The sequence below is a fragment of the Dunckerocampus dactyliophorus genome, chromosome 18 (genome assembly GCF_027744805.1).
Source record: "Dunckerocampus dactyliophorus isolate RoL2022-P2 chromosome 18, RoL_Ddac_1.1, whole genome shotgun sequence".
Taxonomy (NCBI): Eukaryota; Metazoa; Chordata; class Actinopteri; order Syngnathiformes; family Syngnathidae; genus Dunckerocampus; species Dunckerocampus dactyliophorus.
In genome coordinates, this window is record NC_072836.1 from 1,980,036 (window position 1) to 2,000,609 (window position 20,574).

At 47.4% G+C, this 20,574-nt stretch overlaps 3 protein-coding genes across 4 annotated transcripts; 1 reads left to right on the top strand and 2 right to left on the bottom strand.

Moving 5' to 3' along the window:
* Positions 1-84: 84 nt before the first annotated feature.
* On the bottom strand, positions 85-8,643 carry LOC129171546 (myosin phosphatase Rho-interacting protein-like). Of its 2 annotated transcripts, XM_054760286.1 has the most exons (19): positions 8,377-8,643; positions 7,684-7,761; positions 7,537-7,602; positions 7,244-7,395; positions 6,821-6,905; positions 6,582-6,761; positions 5,714-5,770; positions 5,295-5,363; positions 5,136-5,225; positions 4,963-5,066; positions 4,470-4,899; positions 4,315-4,383; positions 2,506-4,239; positions 1,133-1,280; positions 954-1,074; positions 830-852; positions 693-764; positions 520-618; positions 314-457 (listed from the first exon to the last, which is right to left on the bottom strand). In XM_054760286.1, exons 1-18 carry the CDS (start codon positions 8,500-8,502, stop codon positions 569-571), a joined length of 3,654 nt encoding a protein of 1,217 aa, XP_054616261.1. In that variant the 5' UTR covers positions 8,503-8,643; the 3' UTR covers positions 314-457; positions 520-568. The 2 variants fall into 2 exon arrangements, with proteins under 2 accessions (XP_054616260.1, XP_054616261.1); XM_054760285.1 differs by having other exon boundaries at positions 85-457; positions 693-852; positions 8,377-8,642.
* A 2,879-nt stretch (positions 8,644-11,522) lies between these two features.
* On the bottom strand, positions 11,523-16,967 carry LOC129171547 (splicing factor U2AF 65 kDa subunit-like). The gene is made up of 11 exons (XM_054760287.1): positions 16,800-16,967; positions 15,279-15,441; positions 15,008-15,111; positions 14,778-14,941; positions 14,593-14,709; positions 14,378-14,516; positions 14,227-14,306; positions 13,145-13,267; positions 12,999-13,085; positions 11,943-12,185; positions 11,523-11,866 (listed from the first exon to the last, which is right to left on the bottom strand). Exons 1-11 carry the CDS (start codon positions 16,846-16,848, stop codon positions 11,735-11,737), a joined length of 1,401 nt encoding a protein of 466 aa, XP_054616262.1. The 5' UTR covers positions 16,849-16,967; the 3' UTR covers positions 11,523-11,734.
* A 1,186-nt stretch (positions 16,968-18,153) lies between these two features.
* LOC129170686 (dehydrogenase/reductase SDR family member 7C-B-like) lies at positions 18,154-20,560 on the top strand. The gene is made up of 6 exons (XM_054758507.1): positions 18,154-18,759; positions 18,837-18,949; positions 19,023-19,233; positions 19,298-19,390; positions 20,140-20,292; positions 20,361-20,560. Exons 1-6 carry the CDS (start codon positions 18,597-18,599, stop codon positions 20,558-20,560), a joined length of 933 nt encoding a protein of 310 aa, XP_054614482.1. The 5' UTR covers positions 18,154-18,596.
* The last annotated feature ends 14 nt before the right edge of the window (positions 20,561-20,574 follow it).

Consider the following 20,574-nt stretch of genomic DNA (forward strand, 5'->3'; position numbering starts at 1 on the left):
ACAATTTTCCAAAACGAAACCTTGACGGTCCTAAGACATGACAATGTTCATCTTCGTCTTGATGCAACTTTCCAATCCAATTGCTGACAGGTTTTTGGTCTTTATTGGCACACACCCAACTAAACATGTCACACACCAGTAAAGAATGATATTGTACAGTACAGTATCTGTGAAAACAACAAAACAAGAATATTTACAAGCAAATATACACATGAATGCTTACAGCCAAACAAGTCAACTACTTTTACTAAATTGTTTATTTCCTGATTTGGTATTATGATTTGATATTGTTCTGATTGATGCTCAAAGGCGACTCAGTTCAGTGCTGACATCCTGGTACTTCCTGTGCTGTCAGCCAGTGAACTTTGACCTTCTGTGTGGTTTGGAGTTTGTGGTGCAGAGAGCTGAGTTGCTGGCGGACACTCTGCAGCTCACACTCCTTCACGCGCAGCAGCATCTGAAAGGACAGCAGGGTCGCCATGACCACACCATCAAACTTGTCTCCTCCCGCCAACTCACCTCCAACTTGTAAACGCTGACGTCGTGCCTCAGGGGAAGCACTTCCTGTTTAGACGCCGAGCACTGACTGACCTTGGCCGTCAGCTGCGCGCTCAGCTCCTGTTCAACAACAACAAAGTCAAGTTGCTTCTAGAATGTTCTCAAGGATCATTTCGCTTCTTGGGAGAGCCCACCTGGTTCAGGGCCATCAGGTTCTGGTTCTCCTGCTGGTGCTGATTCAGAGCCTTCCTCTCCGCATCCAGCGCCTGCAAAAGGTGACTGTTTTCCAGACACTTCCGAGAGAACTCATAGGATAAATCCTCCAACTCACGCTGGGAGGATGCCAGCTCCTCGCTACACGCACACGCACGCACACACACACACACACACACACACACACACAGAGTTGGCGTGGCAAGAGAGAGTAGCGCTACATGCTAAGACATGAGCAGCACCTGTGTTGTTTGCGCACGTGCTCCATGAGCGCGGCGCCTCCTGTCACGCTGATGACCTGACACCTCCTCTGCACTTCCTTCTCCATCTCCCGGCGGTGTGCTCGCTCCATGGCCTCCATGGCTGAGGAGACGACACAGGAAGTCAAAATGTTGCAAGCGCGTTAGCGTGAGCGTCTCACCGGTTGCCGTGGCAGCGGTCTCCTCCTCCAGCAGCCTGTCGGTCTCCTCCAGGAGGCGATCCACTTCCTGTAGATGGCGCCGCTGCAGCTCATCAGACACCTTCAGGTGAGACTCCTCCATGGCGGCGAGGCCACGCTCGCACACCGCCTGATGACAACAGACACACGGCGGGTCACGTACCATAAAGCACCGTGTATGAACCGCACCCGTGTATTAACTGCACCCCCATTTTCAGGCTCATGGCGGGGAAAAAAAAATGTTTAGTTCATAAATGCTTGCCAACTCTTTCATCTCAAATCAACATGCGTAAAGGTACTAAGCAATTTCAAAAAGAATAAAGGAGAAATCTGAACTTCGGCATCTAGATCTTTAATATTACGGCTAAGCACAGATTAATAATAATAATAATAAAAAAATCAAAGTAAAGAAATTTGCAATTTTCAAAGATGTTTTGATATCTTATCTTTCACTGCGCCGCACGGTGGTCTAGTGGTTAGCACGTTGGCCAATACAGGAACAGCCTGGAGATCGGGAAGACCTGGGTTCGATTCTCCCCTGGGCATTTCTGTGTGGAGTTTGCATGTTCTCCCCGTGTGTGGGTTTTCTCCGGGCACTCCGGCTTCCTCCCACGTTCCCAAAAACATGCAGGTGAGGTTAATTGGCGACTCTAAATTGTCTATATGAATGTGAGTGTGATGGTTGTTTGTCTATATGTGCCCTGCGATTGGCTGGCAACCAGTACAGGGTGTACTGGTATGTACCCCGCCTGTTGCCCGAAGTCAGCTGGGATAGGCTCCAGCATGCCCCCGCGACCCTAATGAGGAAGAAGCGGTATAGAAAATGGATGGATGGATCTTTCACTGCTTCTCTTTTTCTCTATTATTATTTTATTTCATTGCTTCAGTGTGAATTTGAATAAACTCCAACGTTGTATTGTATTTTGACATTGGAAGCTTAGGTTAGCTTCAGTGTATATAGAGATCGTTTCACTGTGTGAAAATACAGACAGCCGTCAGATAAGTTAGTTGCATACACAAGCATTTTCAGCAACTGTACAGCAGAGGGCGCTAAAGTCAAAGCAACTGTCTGACCAGCAGACGGCTATTCTAAAATGGGCTTCGTCTGGTCACAGACCTGTCATCGTGTATAAACCGCAACCCGATTTTTTGCTTCTTACCAGTGGAAAAAAAGTGCGGTTTATACACGGTGCTTTACGGTACCTCCCTGCGCGTCATTGTGTAGGCTATTTTGCTAGGTGCTAGCTGTTAGCATGCTCTGACACTTCTAAACACCTTTTAGTGAGAGGGTGAGGAAGCTAACGACTCACTTCCTACTGTTTTTCTATGACTGCGGTAAGTTTGGCGCCCTCTACCTTCAGGTCTGCCATGTCCTTGCCATGCTGCCTGTGAGCTGAAGTCAGGGTTTGGCTCGTGATTGACAGCTGCTCCTCAAGCTCCATCACGCGTGCCATCAGTATCTCCACCTGATCCGTCTCCAAGTCTGGACGTGTTTGACTGCCAGACGCCATCTTTTCTCTTGTGGCCTCGTGCTGACCCTCCAGCGAGACGCCTTGACTCCGCCCTGACCTTGGGTCATCCTCGTGCGTCTGGCTGCCGGTGTTCACTTTAGATGGTCGCTGCGCCGCGTTGGAAAGTCTCTCTCTGAGTTCCTTATTTTCTGCCGCCAGGCGGTGGCAGTGGTTGGAGGAATGGGCGGAGCTGAGCATTTCCCTCTGGTAGGCAGAGCATAGCCTGGTCATGTGACAGCAGTACGCCACCTGAGTGGCAGCCAGGTAAAAGAGCGCCGCCCACGGGTGTTTGGAGGCGTGAAGGAGTCGCTCAGCCGTGGTCCCCACTTGGTCCTGCACGGAGGAGGATGTGATCATGTGACCAATCGTTCCAGAAAGCTCCAACAGACTTTGGTGACACGGCTGCTTGCTAACGTCTGAAATTGTGCTGCTTTCATCATTCCAGAGAACTTCCGCAGCGCTCTCCTGGGGTTCCCCTTCTAAGCCCCACCTCCCACCATCTAAGCCTGACTCCTCTTCAGAGGGTAAAAGCAACACGTGATTTTCCGGAATCACATGTGGTGTTGCGTCACTGAGAAGCTCCACCTCCTGTTCCCCTGGGCAGGAAGCATCCAGTGGCGTGCACCAAGGCTCCTCCCACTTCAGCTGGCAGGCAGTGGTGACAGGTTGCCCCTGCTCTTCCTGCTCGTTTCCCATCAAAGTCTTGGCCTTGCTCACATCCAACCTGTCAACAACATCCAGTAACCTCTCCAGAAGGTTCCACCTCAGCATCATGGTTCCTTCCGCCTCCCTGGTCAGCATCAGGAAGTCTCTCGCCTCCGTCTGAGCGTCTCTGTGGAAGTAAGCCTTATGGGTTTCCTTGAGGGCGACGTTCTGCGCCTGGAGCTCCCCGCATCTGAGCTCTGATTGGTGTAGCTGCTTCTCCAGCTCGCTCAGCTTGGCCTCGGTGGCTTCAAAACATCTCAGCAGGTAGCCTTCTACGTTTCTGATGCGTCCCTCCTGTTCCCGCTTCTCTGCTGGGACGTGTCGCTGCAGGACAGTCTGGGCGTCCCTAAGACTCTCTTCCAGGGAGGTGATCAGCGTCTGGGCCTCCTGGAGTTGCTGGTCCTTCTTCAGCAGCTCCCACTCTAGATCCTCCAACTTTTTGGGATGCACCTGGACGTATCTCCTGCTGAGCTCCTCCTTCAGACGCTGGATGTGGAGGTCTGCCTCGCTCAGCTGGTTCAGCATCTCCTGGTTCCGCCGGTGGAGTGTGAGGTTCTGCCTGGTAAGCAGCTCCACTTCCTCGGAGACCTTCCTGACACGGGTGGGATCCTCTGCAGCACCCTCTCGCGAGTCACCGCCTGCTTCAGCCAGCGTGTCCATCATGGAGGAGCTGTGGCTTGGTTGTCCTTCTGGACACGGAAGATCCACAGGTCCACACTGAGCATCACAGCTGTCAGGCCAAGACAAGCAGACAGGAAGTGCTTCATGGCTGCACATTGTGGGAGTGTCTGTCTCCTCCTGAAGATGTTCTGGACTTCTGTTTCCTGTCCCCACTGGACCTTCATCCACTGCACATCCATGCAAAGGTTCCAACTTTTGGAAAGACCAGAGTGACAAACACTGTGATGTGTCAGTGTTTTTTGAGGAAACAAAGAGGACGTCTTTTACCTGGCTGGACGCACTCAGCTGCTGTCTTCCGCACTCGGAGCCTTGCAGCTGACACTTCAAGTCGCCTAACTTCAAGCAGACAAGAAGACAAAGTCTCAAACAGCGTTTGGGTCTTTTAAAGCAGACTTAGCTGCATGGTGAGCGTACGGACTGACCAGCTTCTTGTCGTCATCCAGCGTGTTCTTGGAGGTGAACGATGCGTGGTCAGTGAGCATGATGCTCCTGGCGCGCCTGAAAGTGGTCTTCTCCACCTGCTTCCAGCACGCCTCCATCTCCTCCTCCAGCCGCGACCTCGGACTGGCCGCGGTGGCGTCGCCCATCACCTCGCGGCCGGGAGACATGCCCAGGATGCTCTCGTACCGTCTCCTCCTCACCTCCCTCCTCCGACTCTTCTCCAGGTCGCCCGACTGCAGCAAGGGTGGAGCTTGACTGGCGTGGAGGTCAGCATATGCCGGCGGTCTGCTCTGAGGCTTAAACTCCACCCAGTCCAAGGTTTTGTTGCGACTGTCCCGCCTTCGCTCTAGAACAGTCCTGGACCTGGCGTGCCGGTCTCTCTCTGACGAGTCTCTGGTCACATCTGGTTGGCTGGAGGGGGCGGAGCCATGTGAAGTGTACACAGACGACAGTAAAAGTGTGTAAACAAATTACCTGGCGACATCAGGAGCTGCGCGCACGTTCTTCATCAGAGCTTGAATCCAGTTCCTTCGTATTCCTGCTGTCATGGTCGACAGCGTGTGGACGCCATTTGGAGTCTGTAGGACGTCAACGTTTTTTCGTGTCGGTGAAGCTAACAAGGAGGCGCTTATGTGACGGTCACTTACGTGGATCTGGAAGCCGTAGTTCTTTTGGACCTCACACTCGCACACGTTGAAGCACTCTGTCAGGTCCACCTCGCGTTCCCGGTCGGAAGCCTGAGAGGACAGAGAGACGTCTCACAGCGTGGACGCAACGCAAGCCGAACATGCTGAACGTGGACACACCTCCTCAGCCTTGAAGTCCTTGTAAAACCTCAGGCTGTCAGCTGACAACACGCACCAGTACTTCCTCCACTAGAGGGCAGCAAAGACAAGGTGAAAGGGCAAACACACGTGCACACACGCACCATTCATTCATTTTCTATACAGTGGATCCCTGACGAAATTGACGAAATTTTGGTTTATTGCAAAATCAGAGATTTTGATCAAAAATCAGAGAACGTCAAGCTAGCGGGAGGGTTTGGAGGGGGAGGAGCGAGCCCTGCGTTAAAAATAGACATTTTTATGGGCGTATTTATTACTCGTGGATTTTCGCCATTCGTTGGCGGGTCTGGAACGGAACCCATACAAAAAGTGGGGATCTATAGCGGTGTGTTTACAAACAAAGAACATTTGCATGAATAAATCAAGTGTGATGTTTCTACCTGACCATCCTGGTCCAGCTTCACCATCCAACCTTTTTTGAAGTTGAGTAAATCTGGCTGTCAAAAGACAAACATCATATTGACTTTTTTTTTTGTATTCAAGGCCGGTGAATTCTTTAACTTTGACTAGCTGTCCATCTGTTACTATGGCAACCACCTTTTTGCTAAGCACCATCATCATTATCATCGTGTGACTTGAGCAGAGTTTGGTTCTGTCAGTGGTCCAAACCAAAGACCTGATGGTCTGCATCCATCATACAGAAGAGGATTAGGCTGCAGTTCAGCACAGCTGGGGGTGGGGTGGAGGCTGGGGGTGGGGACCAATGGCGGCTTTTAGGAGTGCATAATCCAAATGCTTTGTACAACATTTTACACTTGGGTTCACAGACGAACATAATCTGTGTACCGGATTACATTTCATCATTACCTCCGCCATTGTAAAGGTCTACCGGCATTGGGGCCGCGTGGTGCAGTGACCAGGCGCATCCAGCAGGTGCTGACTGGTGGGTTTGCTAGATGAGATGTTGCTACTAAAAGTGACGCAATAAGAGTGCTGGTTCTTGGTCAGCCTGTGGCGTCATTCCCAGGAAAAGGAATGCAACACAGCAGCCAGTGAGTCACTGCCACACGTCCTGACATGGCGGCCGAGACGTTGCTTCACGCCAGTCTCATCGCCTGACTCGGGGTGGACGTGTGACGCTGGTGCTGACAGTCGATGTGGAATGTTCCCAGTGGAACTTTCAGATGATGCACCTTGCTGTTGAGGATGTTCTTCCTAAAAGCACCTTCAGGAATGTTCTCCCAGACAGGAGGTGTCTACCATGGCTTCATCTAAAGTAGCATCCAGCCAACAGGTGAGACTGTTTACCTCTCGCTCGGGTAGACGGGGGTCACTCCTCTCCTTCCTGGATGAGAAAGGGGGGTCTCTGCTTGCCTCAGGCCAGATGGTGGTGGTCTTGGCCTGCTGGTCTTCCTGCGGACGGTTGTTGGTCTCTGCCGCCAACGGCAGGGCGGGGCAGGTGGTGGCCATCTTGGCTGGAGTGGGTTCCTGAGGTTGAGAGTTAAGATGAAAGGTGAAAACATCACCAAAGCCTCACAATGTTCTACCTGGCTGCCCACAGGTTCCACTTTGCGCTTCTTCTTCTGGTTCTGTCTTCTGCTGCTAACGTAGACGGCGAGCTGCTCGCTCCATCTGGCAAGAAAGACCAGAGACGCGTCGTCATGTGACCACCCTGACAGAACCCAAAGGATGCGTCTCAATCGGTGAACTTCGTCTTTTGAGTACTTAAGTGTACACATGTGTACTTACATTTAGTCTTTTGAGCGCATAAGTGTGCACTTGTTTACTTACACATAGTCTTTTGTGTGCATAAGAGTACACGTGTGTACTTACACTTAGTCTTTTGAGTGCATACTGTATGGATGGATTGACACATTCAGCAGCTAAGTGTACACAGCATACTTATTGAAGTGCACTGATGCAAGTATTCCATTTGAGACGCAGTCAAATACTCGGCACCAAGCACTGACCCGTTAATGATCTCCTTGCTTTCAGCCCGGACGAACACTTCCTGTTCTGCGGTGATGATGCACAGCGTGTTCCTCTGGCCCGTACACGGCTCCGCATCCAAAATGTCCGTGCACAGACTCATGTTGACCGTGCCCTGAGGCAACGTGCTCGGCTGAGAGGAGGCAAAAGAGCGTTACTATGACGATGGCGTGAGGATGAACGGATGGAGATTTGGGGGGGGTATAAGGTGCATTAGCGGGCTGGCTAAGCCCAAATCCTCTGTGAACATCTGGACCCAACATGGCGTCCTCACCAGCTCATCCAGCGCAAAGGTCAGGCTGCCGTGCTCGTAGAGGAGGAAGAAGCGCCGTTGCCATTTCTACACCGGGGGGGGGGGGGACAAAGCCACCATTAGCAACCTGGACAAGGTGTCAAAAAAGGCAAAAGTCATCTGACCTACCCGCGGCCTCTGCTTCGGGTTCTGAAAGTCGGTTCCCTCGGGCGCCAAACAGAGCCAGCCGCCGTAGACGGGCTTCCCCTGGAGGTCACGTGACCACAGGACAGTTAGAACTCACCTGACCTCTGACCTCCCTTCATTAGGTACACCTGCACCACTGCTAACTTTGACTGACAGGTGTACCTAATGTTGTGGCTGACATCACAAATCATCAGCAAGTGTGGTCTTCATGCTGATTGGCTGGCAGCCCAATACCAGGGGCGGAGTCAGACCATGACTACATTGTTTTGTCAAAAAAGACGCGTGTGCAAATACTTTTTGTCCTTGTGATAAAAAGATATATAAAATATGATGTATTTATGATTAGAAATAAGAATCTCAATAATAGAAATACGAATAAATAATATTGATCATATATTATTGCAACTACAGACATGTCAGGTGTTTAGTTGACTTTTATTACAAGTATTGTTCTACAGAAAGTAAAAGGTTTCATTTATAATAATTCATAAATACAAAATACATTCAATAAATGTTTTAAAAATCTTTTTAAACACAGCAATACAAATAATATAAATACAGATATTAAAGTTATATTAAACACTTTTTGTAAGTGTATAATATTAGCATTGCTGTCTTATTATATTTGATATGTTTGGTTAGTTACAAGAACTAGATCAAGATTGGTGGTCTTACCTGGTCCACGAAGTGGTCGCTGACCAGGTGCAGCTCACGTGACTTGAAGCAGTTCTGACATTTGCTTTGGTTGAACAAGTTGGCTTGAAACTTCTCACATGGACCGCCGGTACCGTCACCGGACATCCTGCCTGCTCCGCGCCGCTCTCGCCGGGGGACTGAGCCGAGCTAGTCTCTCGCTCGAGTGTCTCTTGACGCATGACGTCGTCACGCTCGTGACGTAGCGGCTCGAAGCCTCCGCTCAGGGCTCACAAAATAAAAGTCCCTGTGTGAAGTCAAGTGTACAGTAGGTAACACATCATAATAAAGTCATTGGCACAGCTAAACCTGTGGGTGGTATGGTGGTTACATAGTTTGCCTCATGTGCAAGCAGTAGCAGATTCGTCTCCTGACCTGAAATTTATTTTTTATTCTTCCCCCAGATGAATTAAAAAAAAAAAAAAACGATAACAAAAAAAAAAGCTGTGTTACTTTTAAATGAAAAACGGAAATGCTTGTGCAATAGGGAACTCTTGATGGTAGGTGTATAGAATGCTAGTGACACTGGGATGGGGATTTGGGTGTTTCACACATTTTTATTTAAAAACAAAATCATCTCAGCAGCATTTGGTTTCAGCCGGTTCCTCTTTTTGCTAATGACCTCTCCAGTTTTTGAGAATATTCTCTCACATGGCACAGCGGTGGCAGGCATATGCAAATAAATCTTTGACAACTCTGCAAGATGGGGATAAATGGCTGCCCTAGAGTTCCAGAATTTCAAATGCTCTAAATCCTTTATCCTCAACCACAGAAAATGGCTGGCAGTCCTGCACAATCATGTCCACCAAGGCCTCATCCAACTCAGCCTGTTGTCCTTTAAACAATGTGACCAATGTAAATAGTTACTTACATATAACTTATAATATAATATAATGTCATGTATATTTTATATTTTAAGCTTTGTTTTATCTTTTGACTATACTATATAAATACACGACAGTTACCTTGTCTACTTACTCCAGAAGCAGCTGGAGCAGTAGGAGCAGCTGGATTGGGTGTTGTTTCGGGGTGTTTACAAGAGCGCAAGTGCCTTAACATTGAGGATGTGTTATTAGTGAATGCCAACTCTTGAGCACAGATCTGACACTTGACCCTTTTTGGTGCAATAAGGTCAAAGTGCTCCCACACATATGACCTGGCTCTGTTAGTTGGCCTTCCCTCCATTCTCCCTATTTCGCCTCACTCTCTACAACGACACAATCACTCACACACTTAATACTCTCACACAAACAAACAAACAGACAAACGAACAAATATACAAACTGGCAGACAGACAAACACAAAAACTGACAAACTGACACACAAAAACTAACGTGTGTGTGTGCGTATTATATAAATCAGTGTATAGTGTGTCAATGAATGCCTAGACTATGTGCAATTGCAAATGAATCTAATGTGTAATCTGATCTAACTTCACTTTACTCTCGCTCGTTCTCAATATGACGTAATGCGCACAAAAGCTCTCCTCCTCACAACCCACAACATTTTGAGGGATATTTCCCCTTTTTATAAGCATTGTGAGTTTGACTGAACCAAATTGACTGACTCGACCCCTCCCTACCTGAGTGACACGTAGACGGTCACGGCCGACACGCGTGTGACGTCACAACGCTTCGCTTCCGCGGCCAGGTGATTTTCCACTGAATGAAGCGCGACATCGGTACAACGTATCGGGATACTTGTTGCCGCGAGCGCTCGACACTTGTCGGGCGTCTGCTTCGAGCGTGACGTCACTAGCTGTTCCACCGGATCCAGCGAGACATCGGGACGACTGATTGTGATACTTCTGCCGCGAGCGGTCGACACTTGTCTCGAGCGTCTGCTTCGAGCGTAACATCACTAGTTACTGCTGATATTGAATGTTTTGACCTGCTCCACTAAAGTGGTTTGTTTAGCTTGAAACTTTACACAAAGGATCCAGATAGAAACAGCTCTCTGTACAGTCTTCCGGCTTCTCAACGAAGCACTCACACACGCCGCACGCAACACAAGCACACACTCATACACTTTATTTATTTATTTATTGGTATTAATGTCTCTTCTGTTCTTGTTGCTTAATTTATTGGTATTAATGTTTCTTTTGCTCTTGGGACAATTTTGACAAAACGGCTCTGTGGTGCAGACCATTAGCTCAGCCTAACCGCCGTTTCCGCTTGGACTCATTTCACTGCAGCACACAACTCTCTGTGGGAGGAGCTGTCAATAAAACCTGGTCTTGCACTAACTGCAAGCAGTAGGTCAGTTTTCCATGATTACTTTGGTCGGTTAGGGTTAGGGCGGGTTAGGGTTAGGTCTCCTCCAGTCAACTTTTCTCACTACGTTGACTTTGATTTAAATTCGGAAGTGTGATTCATCACATAAATCTGTTAATATTGGAAGCTATCTGTAGCAGCATGAGTGGGCATGTCAACCAAGGAGTCTAGTGTTAAAACAGGAGTGCCGATCGGCATCCACTTCTGTATTATGTCCTGCATGGGTTTGTCGGCCATGATGGTGAGCAGAATCCAGAAACTGTGCACTGAAAACATCGGCACACTGCTCAGCTATTAATTGCTCTAGCAGACGGTCCAAAAGCAGTGGCGGAGCTACGGGGTGGCCACCCCTGATCACTCTCCAGCCACCCCACTGGACATCTAGACAATTCAGGTATCAACTTATTGTCACCCCATGTGAGTAAGGGTCTCACCTTGGCCACCCCAATGAAAAACGTCTGGCTCCGCCACTGCCCACAAGCACACAAAACCTACAACAAAGAGATATTACTGTATTCAGAAAATATGACAACAAAGCTCACGTGCTGGTTGGCTGCTGAGCTAACAGCACCACCTATTGCTTGGTCTCTGAACTTTCATTTCACTGGTTGTAAAAACAATTAAACGGCTGACAAGAAGAAAAATACATGACTAATAAATGATGTCTTATGATATAGTTTTTATCACAATGTTGAATGAAAAGATATGACATAAACATCCAATCACACTGCAGATCAACCTTGTATCTTTCAGAAGAGTGACGCGAAGGGGCGCGCCACAGTCCACTTAGTCCAGGGATGTTCTAACCTTTCCACCGAGGGATACATACAAAAAAAGAAGAATGTGGAGGCCAAAATATGCAAAGAAGTTTAATATCTTAAAAGAAAAATCAGCTCTGTGTTATAGTGGCAACGTTTTAGTGTAATATTCATAACATCTACAACTTTGAAATAATGAAATGTGCCGCCGGCCAGTAAAAAAATGAGCTGCACTTTGGACACCCCTGATGTGAAGCTTGCGAGGCTCATGCAGGTTGCAACGTCGATTAAGGAAGTGAAAGCTGTTGCTTAAAAGTCGTGTCTGTGATACATATCTGGATCGTAGTATTTGGTCACCACCACCCTGTTGGCAAACTTGCGTCCTGTGAGAGCCTGCATGGCTTTTTGACAGTCGGCGGCCGACACATACTCCACAAAGATCTGCAGTGATCACATGGCACGCTTCAACATCATCACCACGCACCCACCGAGGCAAACAGGTTCAAGTGCAGCCCACCTTTCCGCAGCCTGGTACCTCCACGCCGTGGACGGGCCGGGGGATCTCGATGGAGCGGACGGCGCCGTATTTGCAGCACTCCTCTCTGATGTCGTCCAGGATCTCGTCGTAGTCGTCATCGTCCACCAGCTCCTCGGGCATCACCATGTTGAGGAGGCACAGCACCTCCGTGGCCACGCCCGAGTTCTGCAGCCTCTGCAGCCCGGGAACCTGCAGCATCACCGGGGTCTCGATGATGGCGGCCTGCCCGACGAAGAGGATGATCAGTGACCAGCGTACATTCAGACCAACACAAATACATTTGGTGCTCTTGCTCATAAAGACATTATAATGGAACTGTCTGTGAATGCAGCTTGTAGTTCCAACTGCGTACAGTAGATGGCGTCATAAATGTGCTTCTTAGCACACCTCTTGCACGCCTGCTCTGCCAAAGAATAAGAAGACGTCACAGGAGGGATCAGTGTATTTAGCAAGTATTCTGACCTCTCCAGATTCATTTTTTTTCGACTAGTGACAAATCTATCGTTACAAATTCCATTTTTTTCATGTTTATGTTGTTTGTTGCGAGCGGCAAGCCGTCCCACTTTATTCTACAGTCCTTGAACGCAACATCTGTCTCCCACGTTGCACAAACAGATCGACTACTATACTGTCTTTTTGACCCTTTTTCTTTCCCCTCATATTTGCTCCCAAATGCTGATACTATGTGGGAATACATAAAGGTAGAGTTGAGTTCCATTGTGTATATTTGTCCGGTCCACAACCTCAAGTTAATTCATGCTTACCTGTTATCACACACATCAAACAGCGACATTGTAATCTTCTCTCTGAAAAACAAAGTCCAGGCTGCTATACAATGACCCCCACCCGCCACACTCGGTCCGCTGAAGGTTTGTGGGAACGAGAGCCAGCCCCTGGGTCCAAAAAGGTTGGGGACCACTGGTTTAGGGGTTAGGCTTAGGGTTAGAGTTAGGCGTGTGTGTTAGGGTGGCTCTGGGTTTGGGTTAGGTTCTATTCTGATGCAGTTAGCATTACAGTTCCAAATGAGTAACCCACCAGGTTGGCGTTTTTGGCTCCCACGCTGGCTCTCTGCACAATGAGCTTCTTATCGCCCAGCTGCATGCCGTTGAGTCCGGCCACTGCCTGGCAAGCAGAACAGCGAGTGAGGCGTCACACTGCACCGGTTAGCCCGGCGAGCTTACCTGGTCAGTGGCGCCGATGTCCACGTACTCACAGAAAGCGTAACCTTTGGACAGCGAGGTGGCGCTGTCTTTGACCAGGTTGAACGCTTTGAGGGGCCCGAATGACGTCAGCAGCTCCTTGACCTGCAAGCACAAGAGGAATGCAGCATTTCACATCACACATGTGAGGAGGCGAATCAGGAAGAGAGGAGACTGTTCACTTCTACACCTGACTGAGCCCCGCCCAAAAGCATGATGGGAGAAAGAGAGCAGCCAAAGAGGAGGCCTGCAGTGAGTCCTTGATGGACTACTGGGTCTTACTTGCCTGGTCGTGTCCTACATGATGCATGGCGGCAGCAGATCAGAACTAGTGAACAAAATATGAGCGCAGACATAAAGATCTAGCTGGGGGGACAAAGTGGAGGGAACAAAAACGAAAGAGGGATGAGTATCAAGGCATAGCAAAATATGCTAATAAGACAATGATAATGGAAATGATTTTCAGTCAGCATATGTTCTTCAATTTAAAGCACTACACAAAAAAGTGTCATGTTAAGCATACTTACTTAGCTTACTCTACACCATTTTTTTCAAAAATTCATTCATTCGTAAATGATCACTGCTTGGAGTTTGACTACGGCCTAATATTAGTCAAAAATATGCATATTTAAGCAAATTGTCTGTATTTTTTGCCCAAATTAAGTATTTTCAAGCATAAATATGACTAAATGTCCTGAAATACAAATCCAGTATAAGTCATTTAGACCACCATTCAACTTGTGGATGTAGTATTCCACATTAGTCACTAGGTGTCGGTAATTGCTGGGGGAGACAAGCACCAGACTTGAACACCACAACAACAGGCTTTTATTGCAGGAAGCTAAGCTAAGATGATAGTCTGGCATATGTTGATCTACATTGTATTGCTTTTAGCATCTTTAACGTAGAAAATGTATGGAAGTGCCCCCCCAAACCCCATTTGACCCTGTCCCACAACAACAAGCAGGCTCTAGCTTCCGTACAAATGTCGCCTTCTTTAGTCTTCACCATTGCTCCTCACCTGAGTGAGGGGGTTTCTATGGCTCAGGTGTCAAGTGGGATACCTGGTCGTCGTTCAGGTAGTTGGGCAGACCTCCTACAAAGAGCTTATGAGGAGAGTCGGGAACCACGGTGGACACGACGCCTGCACACAGCAACACAACACAGGTGAAATGGTTCTGTTGCACCAAATGGAACATGTCCCCAACGACCAACCTGGCACGTGGAACGCCGGCTGCTCCGAGATGCCAGGCAACGGCCGATAGTCGTGAGGTCTTCGAATCTTCAGAGACTGACCTTGGAAAATGATCCCGTCAAATGCCATGGCCTGCGTGGTCTCATCGACTGAGCGGAACTGTAGGATGACCACGGGCAACACATCTTGAAGTTAAGCTAAGCTAACATGCTGGATCTTGTAAATGAACACACACCTCTAAGAAAGCAAAGTTCTTGTCCTGGTTTATCTGCACAGCCAGGACCGGGTTGGTGGGAGCCTGCGAGAGGCCGGCAAGTCTCATCTGGGCGTTGAAAAACTCGGCCATGGACTCCTGGGGAGCAAAACACAAGCAAGATGGCTGCGATGGTGGCACAAGCAGAGTGGAGGCGGCCAGTCTACCTCGGTCACGCCAAAGGGAATATTCCCCACGTAGAGGCGGCGGGCTTGTCTGGTCATCTGGCTGCCCACAACCGGCACCTGGGTCGGGGCCGCAGCCACGCCGGCCACAACGGCCACAACGCTGGACGTCGCCAGGAGAGCGATGCTGGGAATCTGTCCCGCCGCTGTCAAACAAGACCCAGCATCAGCACCAACTTACTGACTTTGAAAGGTGGCGGGGGTAGGAGGACCTTGCATGGCTTTGTACTGCAGAGGAGTGATGTGCTCAAAGCCCGCAGGAGGAACATCCCAATACTTGCACGTCTTTTTCTTCCTCGTCCTGCGCGGAGAATGACTGCGAGCGGAACGTAGAGAGAAGGTCACACAGCGCTCATTCCATGTGATGTTACTTGGATTAGTTTCGTTATTGTGCCTTTTCCAGGAAACAACTTTCTTCAGGCGCGTGATTGGCCAGAAGGTCTTACACTTACACAAGGGCTGAGAGGGGTGCAAAGAACCGACCTGTGTTTTTTGTGGTCACGCGAGGAGCTCCGGCGGTCCCGACTCTTCCGGTCTTTGCTGCGACTCCGTTTGTCTCGCCGCTCTTTGCCCCAGGCGCCATGTTTGTCGCCGCGAGCCGCAGAACCGCTGCGACTCCTCTTTTTGTGCCTTTCTCTTTCTCTCTCTGCAAAAATCATGTAACATTCAGATGTTAAAAAAAAAATCAAATGGTTTTAACAAACACATCAGGGATGACGTTTGAGACATTGACTGATGCACGTCAGCTTCACGGCGCTCCCGAGTCCTCTGCTCTTGAACGCACCATCTGTGAATGACACACTTTTAAACCTCATATTCTGTAACACAGTGCACATGAAATTTGTAGGTATTAGTTATGTGCGATACCACTGAGTTAGTTTGCAATACTAGGTAAAATTCAAGCTGGCATCAGCGATGCCAATATGATAGCGATACTTGGTGCAAATCCACCTTATGTGTATTTCATATCATAGCATAGCATAGCATAAAGAATCCAAGACATTTAATTAATTGATTAAATAAATGATTCATTTATAACAATTATATGAAATAATTGTATCATTACTTTAAGTTATTCATTTATTTTAAACCCAGAAGTATATTGAGGTAGCGAGGTGATTTACAATATAGCCAAGCTAATATACAACAGTAAAAACACAGGACTAAATCATATAAATTATGTGAAATGCTATTTTAAACATTTCCTTTAAAAGACAATAAGTAAAATAATAAAACCATTGAAATAAACTATTAATTATTCAGAACGCTTATAAGAATTAAAACGTTATTCACAATTCACACATGGATCCGCTTACCATTAGTCATCTTTTCATCTTTGACCCAAATATCAAAATTATAGTTGTTTTTTTGAGACTCGAAGACCTGGTATCGTAAATATCGACATTTCAGTATCGATCCGCACATCATAGTAGCTATGATCAGTATGCTGCAGAAGGCTGCTAGTCAACTGATTTCAGTCAACATAAACATCAATCCTTGTACAACAGTCACTAAGAAACAGCTGGATCGAGCTTGAAGTCAGTTTTGAGGAGACTACGTACAAGTTATTTATCATCCAAATGATCAATAAAATACTGCTGTGATCGACTACTTTTCTCAATGAATGAATGAATGACAGGGGTGATGTTAATGCATCCTAAAGCAACTGTAAATTTTCCAGTCATGTTGGAGCCGAATTGAAGATGAAACCCTATGCAGTCTGAAAGCATGTCAGGATTTTTGTGTAAGTATTCAGTCACTGCAAGAGGACGTGAACGCTTTTAAACGAGGTCACTTTTCTAAGTAGTCCGGTCGTCTCCTGCAGGTGAGTGACGTCGTTTGAGGCTAAGCTAACGAAAATGAGTCACTGACACCTGACCTATCTCCTAACTTCAGCTGACCCGGTCCGACCCGGCCAGGCCGTCATGTTGATTGATAAATGTAAGAAGGACCTAATCAGAAAGGCTCGGCGACCAAAAAAGGAAAGACACCAGTGTCGTTTACCTTGGCGGTTCTCGCTCAGCTGCTTCTCAAATTCTTCAAAATCCGACATTTTGTTCGGACATCAGATCGCTGAGTTCGGGCTGAGGAGGACAATAAATGACAGCCGGCCCACTGGACCAGAGCAGCAAAATCAGAAACAGAACTCTTCCCTCCAGGTAAAAAACCGGAGGCAGCCAACACATGACTTCCGGTCATTACCTTCACAATAAAAGACAACTCCAACATTGAGCAAAGGTACTGTAGTTTGTTCATATGACATGGGTAACATTGCATTGAAATGTAAATAAATCAAAAAGGATTTGTTGTGTAAATCTTGATTGTATACTTTAGTCCAATACAATTACTATTACTATGCACACTAACAGCTGATTCATGCAAACATATACACATATAAGCACATGTGCATACTGTATATGTTCTGTTGTTTCTTGGTCACTTTGTTGTGCAAACAGGAAAAGATATGCCATATGATACACCTACTACTGTAGGCTGGGTCTGTTCCTAAATACCATGAGCATGAAGGTGCCCATTGAGGAGCCAATGAGAGGCCCTGCCCTCGCTGATCTATCACTCTAAACATAACATGTTGACAACATGTAAGCGTGTCAGCTGTGCCACTATTAAAAGAGCTGGAAGGAAAGCAGCAGGGAGGCTTGCAGCTCTCAAGAGGCTGCTCATTGAGCTGAGACGTGCACAGGAATCTGTGCTGAGCCTGCAGGATCTGCACTGTAAGTACATGCTAGGAGACAACCAACACACTTTTGGGTGAGTTTAGCTAAGTTTGATCTTGCTCTCCTGCCTTTGCTTTGATGAGAACACTCAGTGAGGCCGAGCTTCCTAACCAAATCTCACTTTCAAGGACACTTTATGTTTACAAAGTCATTGTAGGACATCCGCAGTGATGGAGCCAATGTTGTCAAATGAACACAAAACCTCAGAGAGAATGTTGGATGTTTTCATCCTTTAATAGCATTTCGAACACAGGGGCTCAAATAATACATCACATTTACTCTCTCTGACCTCTGATGCCATTTCACTTTGAAGGCTTCCGCTGTGTTTCAATTGGTGCGCTTGAATACTTACACTTAGTCTTTTCATTGTATAAGTGCACACTTGAGTACTTACACTTTGTCTTTTCATTGCATAAGTGCACACTTGAGTACTTACACTAAGTCTTTTCATTGCATAAGTGCACATTTGAGTACTTAGTCTTTTCATTGCATACGTGCACACGAGTACTTCGACTAAGTCTTTTCATTGCATAAGTGCATACTTGAGTACTTGTCTTTTCATTACATAAGTGCACACTTGAGTACTTACACTTAGTCTTTTCATTGCATAAGTGCACATTCAAGTACTCACACTTAGTCTTTTCATTACATAAGTGCACACGAGTACTTACACTTCATCTTTCAATTGCATAAGTGCACATTTTCGTACTTACACTTAGTCTTCCATTTGAGACACAGCCTTCCTCACTTTACAAGGTGTTGTCTTCTTGTCTGTGTTTCACCCGTTTAGGAAAAGAGTTAGTAGAAGTAGAAATGGATTCCAAGGTAACAGAGGCGGAGAACGTGTGGGTATGAAACACTTTTAGTCCTTCACCTTCTCATCTTCATGAAACAGTGCAAAGATGTTGAGCGTGTGAGAGTTGCTTGACGTTGAGACGTTTAAGCGTGTCATTCCTAGCTGCTAGAAGCTAACCAACCATCCACTCATGCAGGATCAAACTTGTCAGTCCACATCATTCCATGCAAGGAAGAACAATGTCACCTTTCTAAGTCTATCCTGCAGAAGATGGACCCAACCTGGACCACCACAGTTCTCCTGGTGCCCTGCGTGGTGGTTCTCACAGTCGGAATGTTCTACGTGTATACGCTGGTGCTGGGTCTGCTGTCCAAAAGCTCCGTACGCAACAAGGTGGTGCTGGTGAGCGACGCTTTGTCTGGCCTTGGCAAAGGTAACGCTGTTACATTTCGTTTTGTCTCCGTTTCCTGTGTTACGCTTTGTCCTCATGGGTTTTTGTTCTGTCCAAAGAATGTTCCAGTGTCTTCCACAAAGACGGCGCCAGGTTGATCCTGTGTGGGAAAAGCTGGGAGAAACTTCAGAAGCTTTCAGGCAACTTGGTGGACACCTCCGACCCCAGCGTGGTGAGGATGCTGGCATGTTCCGTGTTCTCTGCTGGGTGAAAATCACAGGTCTCCTGCCTGTCCTTGTCCCCAGACCTTCCCTCCTAAGCTGGTGCTGCTGGATTTTGGGGACATGGAGAACCTCCCCGAGGCCATGGCGGAGATCCTGGAGTGTTACGGCTGCTTGGACGTTGTCATTCTCAACAGCAGCATGAAGGTCAAAGCGCCTGCACACACTTTGTCTCTGGAGATGGACAAGCTGCTGATGGACAACAACTACTTTGGACCCGTCATGCTGGCTAAAGGTAACCATGGAAACATACACTGCATGAACGCTTCCTAGAGTCACATAATGTACGTGTGTTCCAGGTGTGCTTCCCTCCATGATGTCCCGGCGGTCCGGTCACCTGCTGGTGGTCAACAGCATTCAAGGAAAACTGGCCGTGCCCTTTCGCACCTCCTGTGAGTCCTCCCCAAGCTGCAGTGATCTTATTGGTATCCTGCCATGATCTTGTTGTGAGCTGGATGTGATTTTTGGTCCTGATGTGATCTTGCTGTGATCTTGATTCAATCTTGTGATCTCGATGTGATCTCGTTGTGACCCTGATGTGATCTTGTTGTTATCTCAATGTGATCTTATTGGGATCCTGATGTGATCTTGCCGTGATCTTGATTAAATCTTGTGATTTTGATGTGATCTTGTTGTGACCCTGATGTGATCTTGTTGTTATCTCAATGTGATCTTATTGGGATCCTGATGTGATCTTGATGTGATGTTGTTGTGATTTCATTGTGTTCTTGTTGTGATCCTGATGTGATGCTGTTGTGATTTCAATGCGCTTTTGTGATCTCGATGTTATCTTGTTGTGAGCTTGTGTGTTTTTTTGTGATCTCAATGTGATCTTGTTGTGACCCTGATGTGACCTTGTTGTGAGCTTGGTGTGATCAGTCTGTGATCTCGGTGTGATCCGGCTGTGATCTTGTTGTGATTCTGATGTGAGTTTGATGTGATATTGTAATCTCAATGTGATCTTGTTGTGATGTTTTTTGTGATCTCAATTTGATCTTGATGTGATCTGGCTGTGATTTTGTTGTGATCCTGATGTGATGTTGCGATCTAGATGTGATCTCACTGTGTTCTTGATATAGTATTGTTGTGATCATGTTGTGATATTGATGTGACTTTGTGTGATCTTATTGTGATCTGGCAGATGCCGCTTCCAAGCATGCCGTCCAAGCCTTTTTTGACTGCCTGCGTGCTGAGGTGGAGGAGTTCGGCATCTCTGTTAGCACCATAAATGTCACCTTCATCAGTGGACGTGCGTCTGAACAGCAGACAGCCTCGTCCAAGTCCTTCTGGTCATGTGAGTATCTTGAAAAAAAACAAAAACAATACAGGCACTAAGACTTGCTTTTCTCTTTCCTTGGACAGTTTTGTACACAAAAAAGCCGCTGGGCGTTTCTCCACATGAGGCAGCCAGCGAGGTGGCCAAGATTTTGAGCAACAAGAAGAAAGAGGTGCTGATTGCACCCTCGCTCCCAAAGGTGGCCATCTACGCCAGGTCCTTCTTCCCCAACGTCTTCTTTGCCGTAATGTCAGCGGGTGTGAAGGATGCAGACGGCAAAATGTAGAACTGCTTTATTCG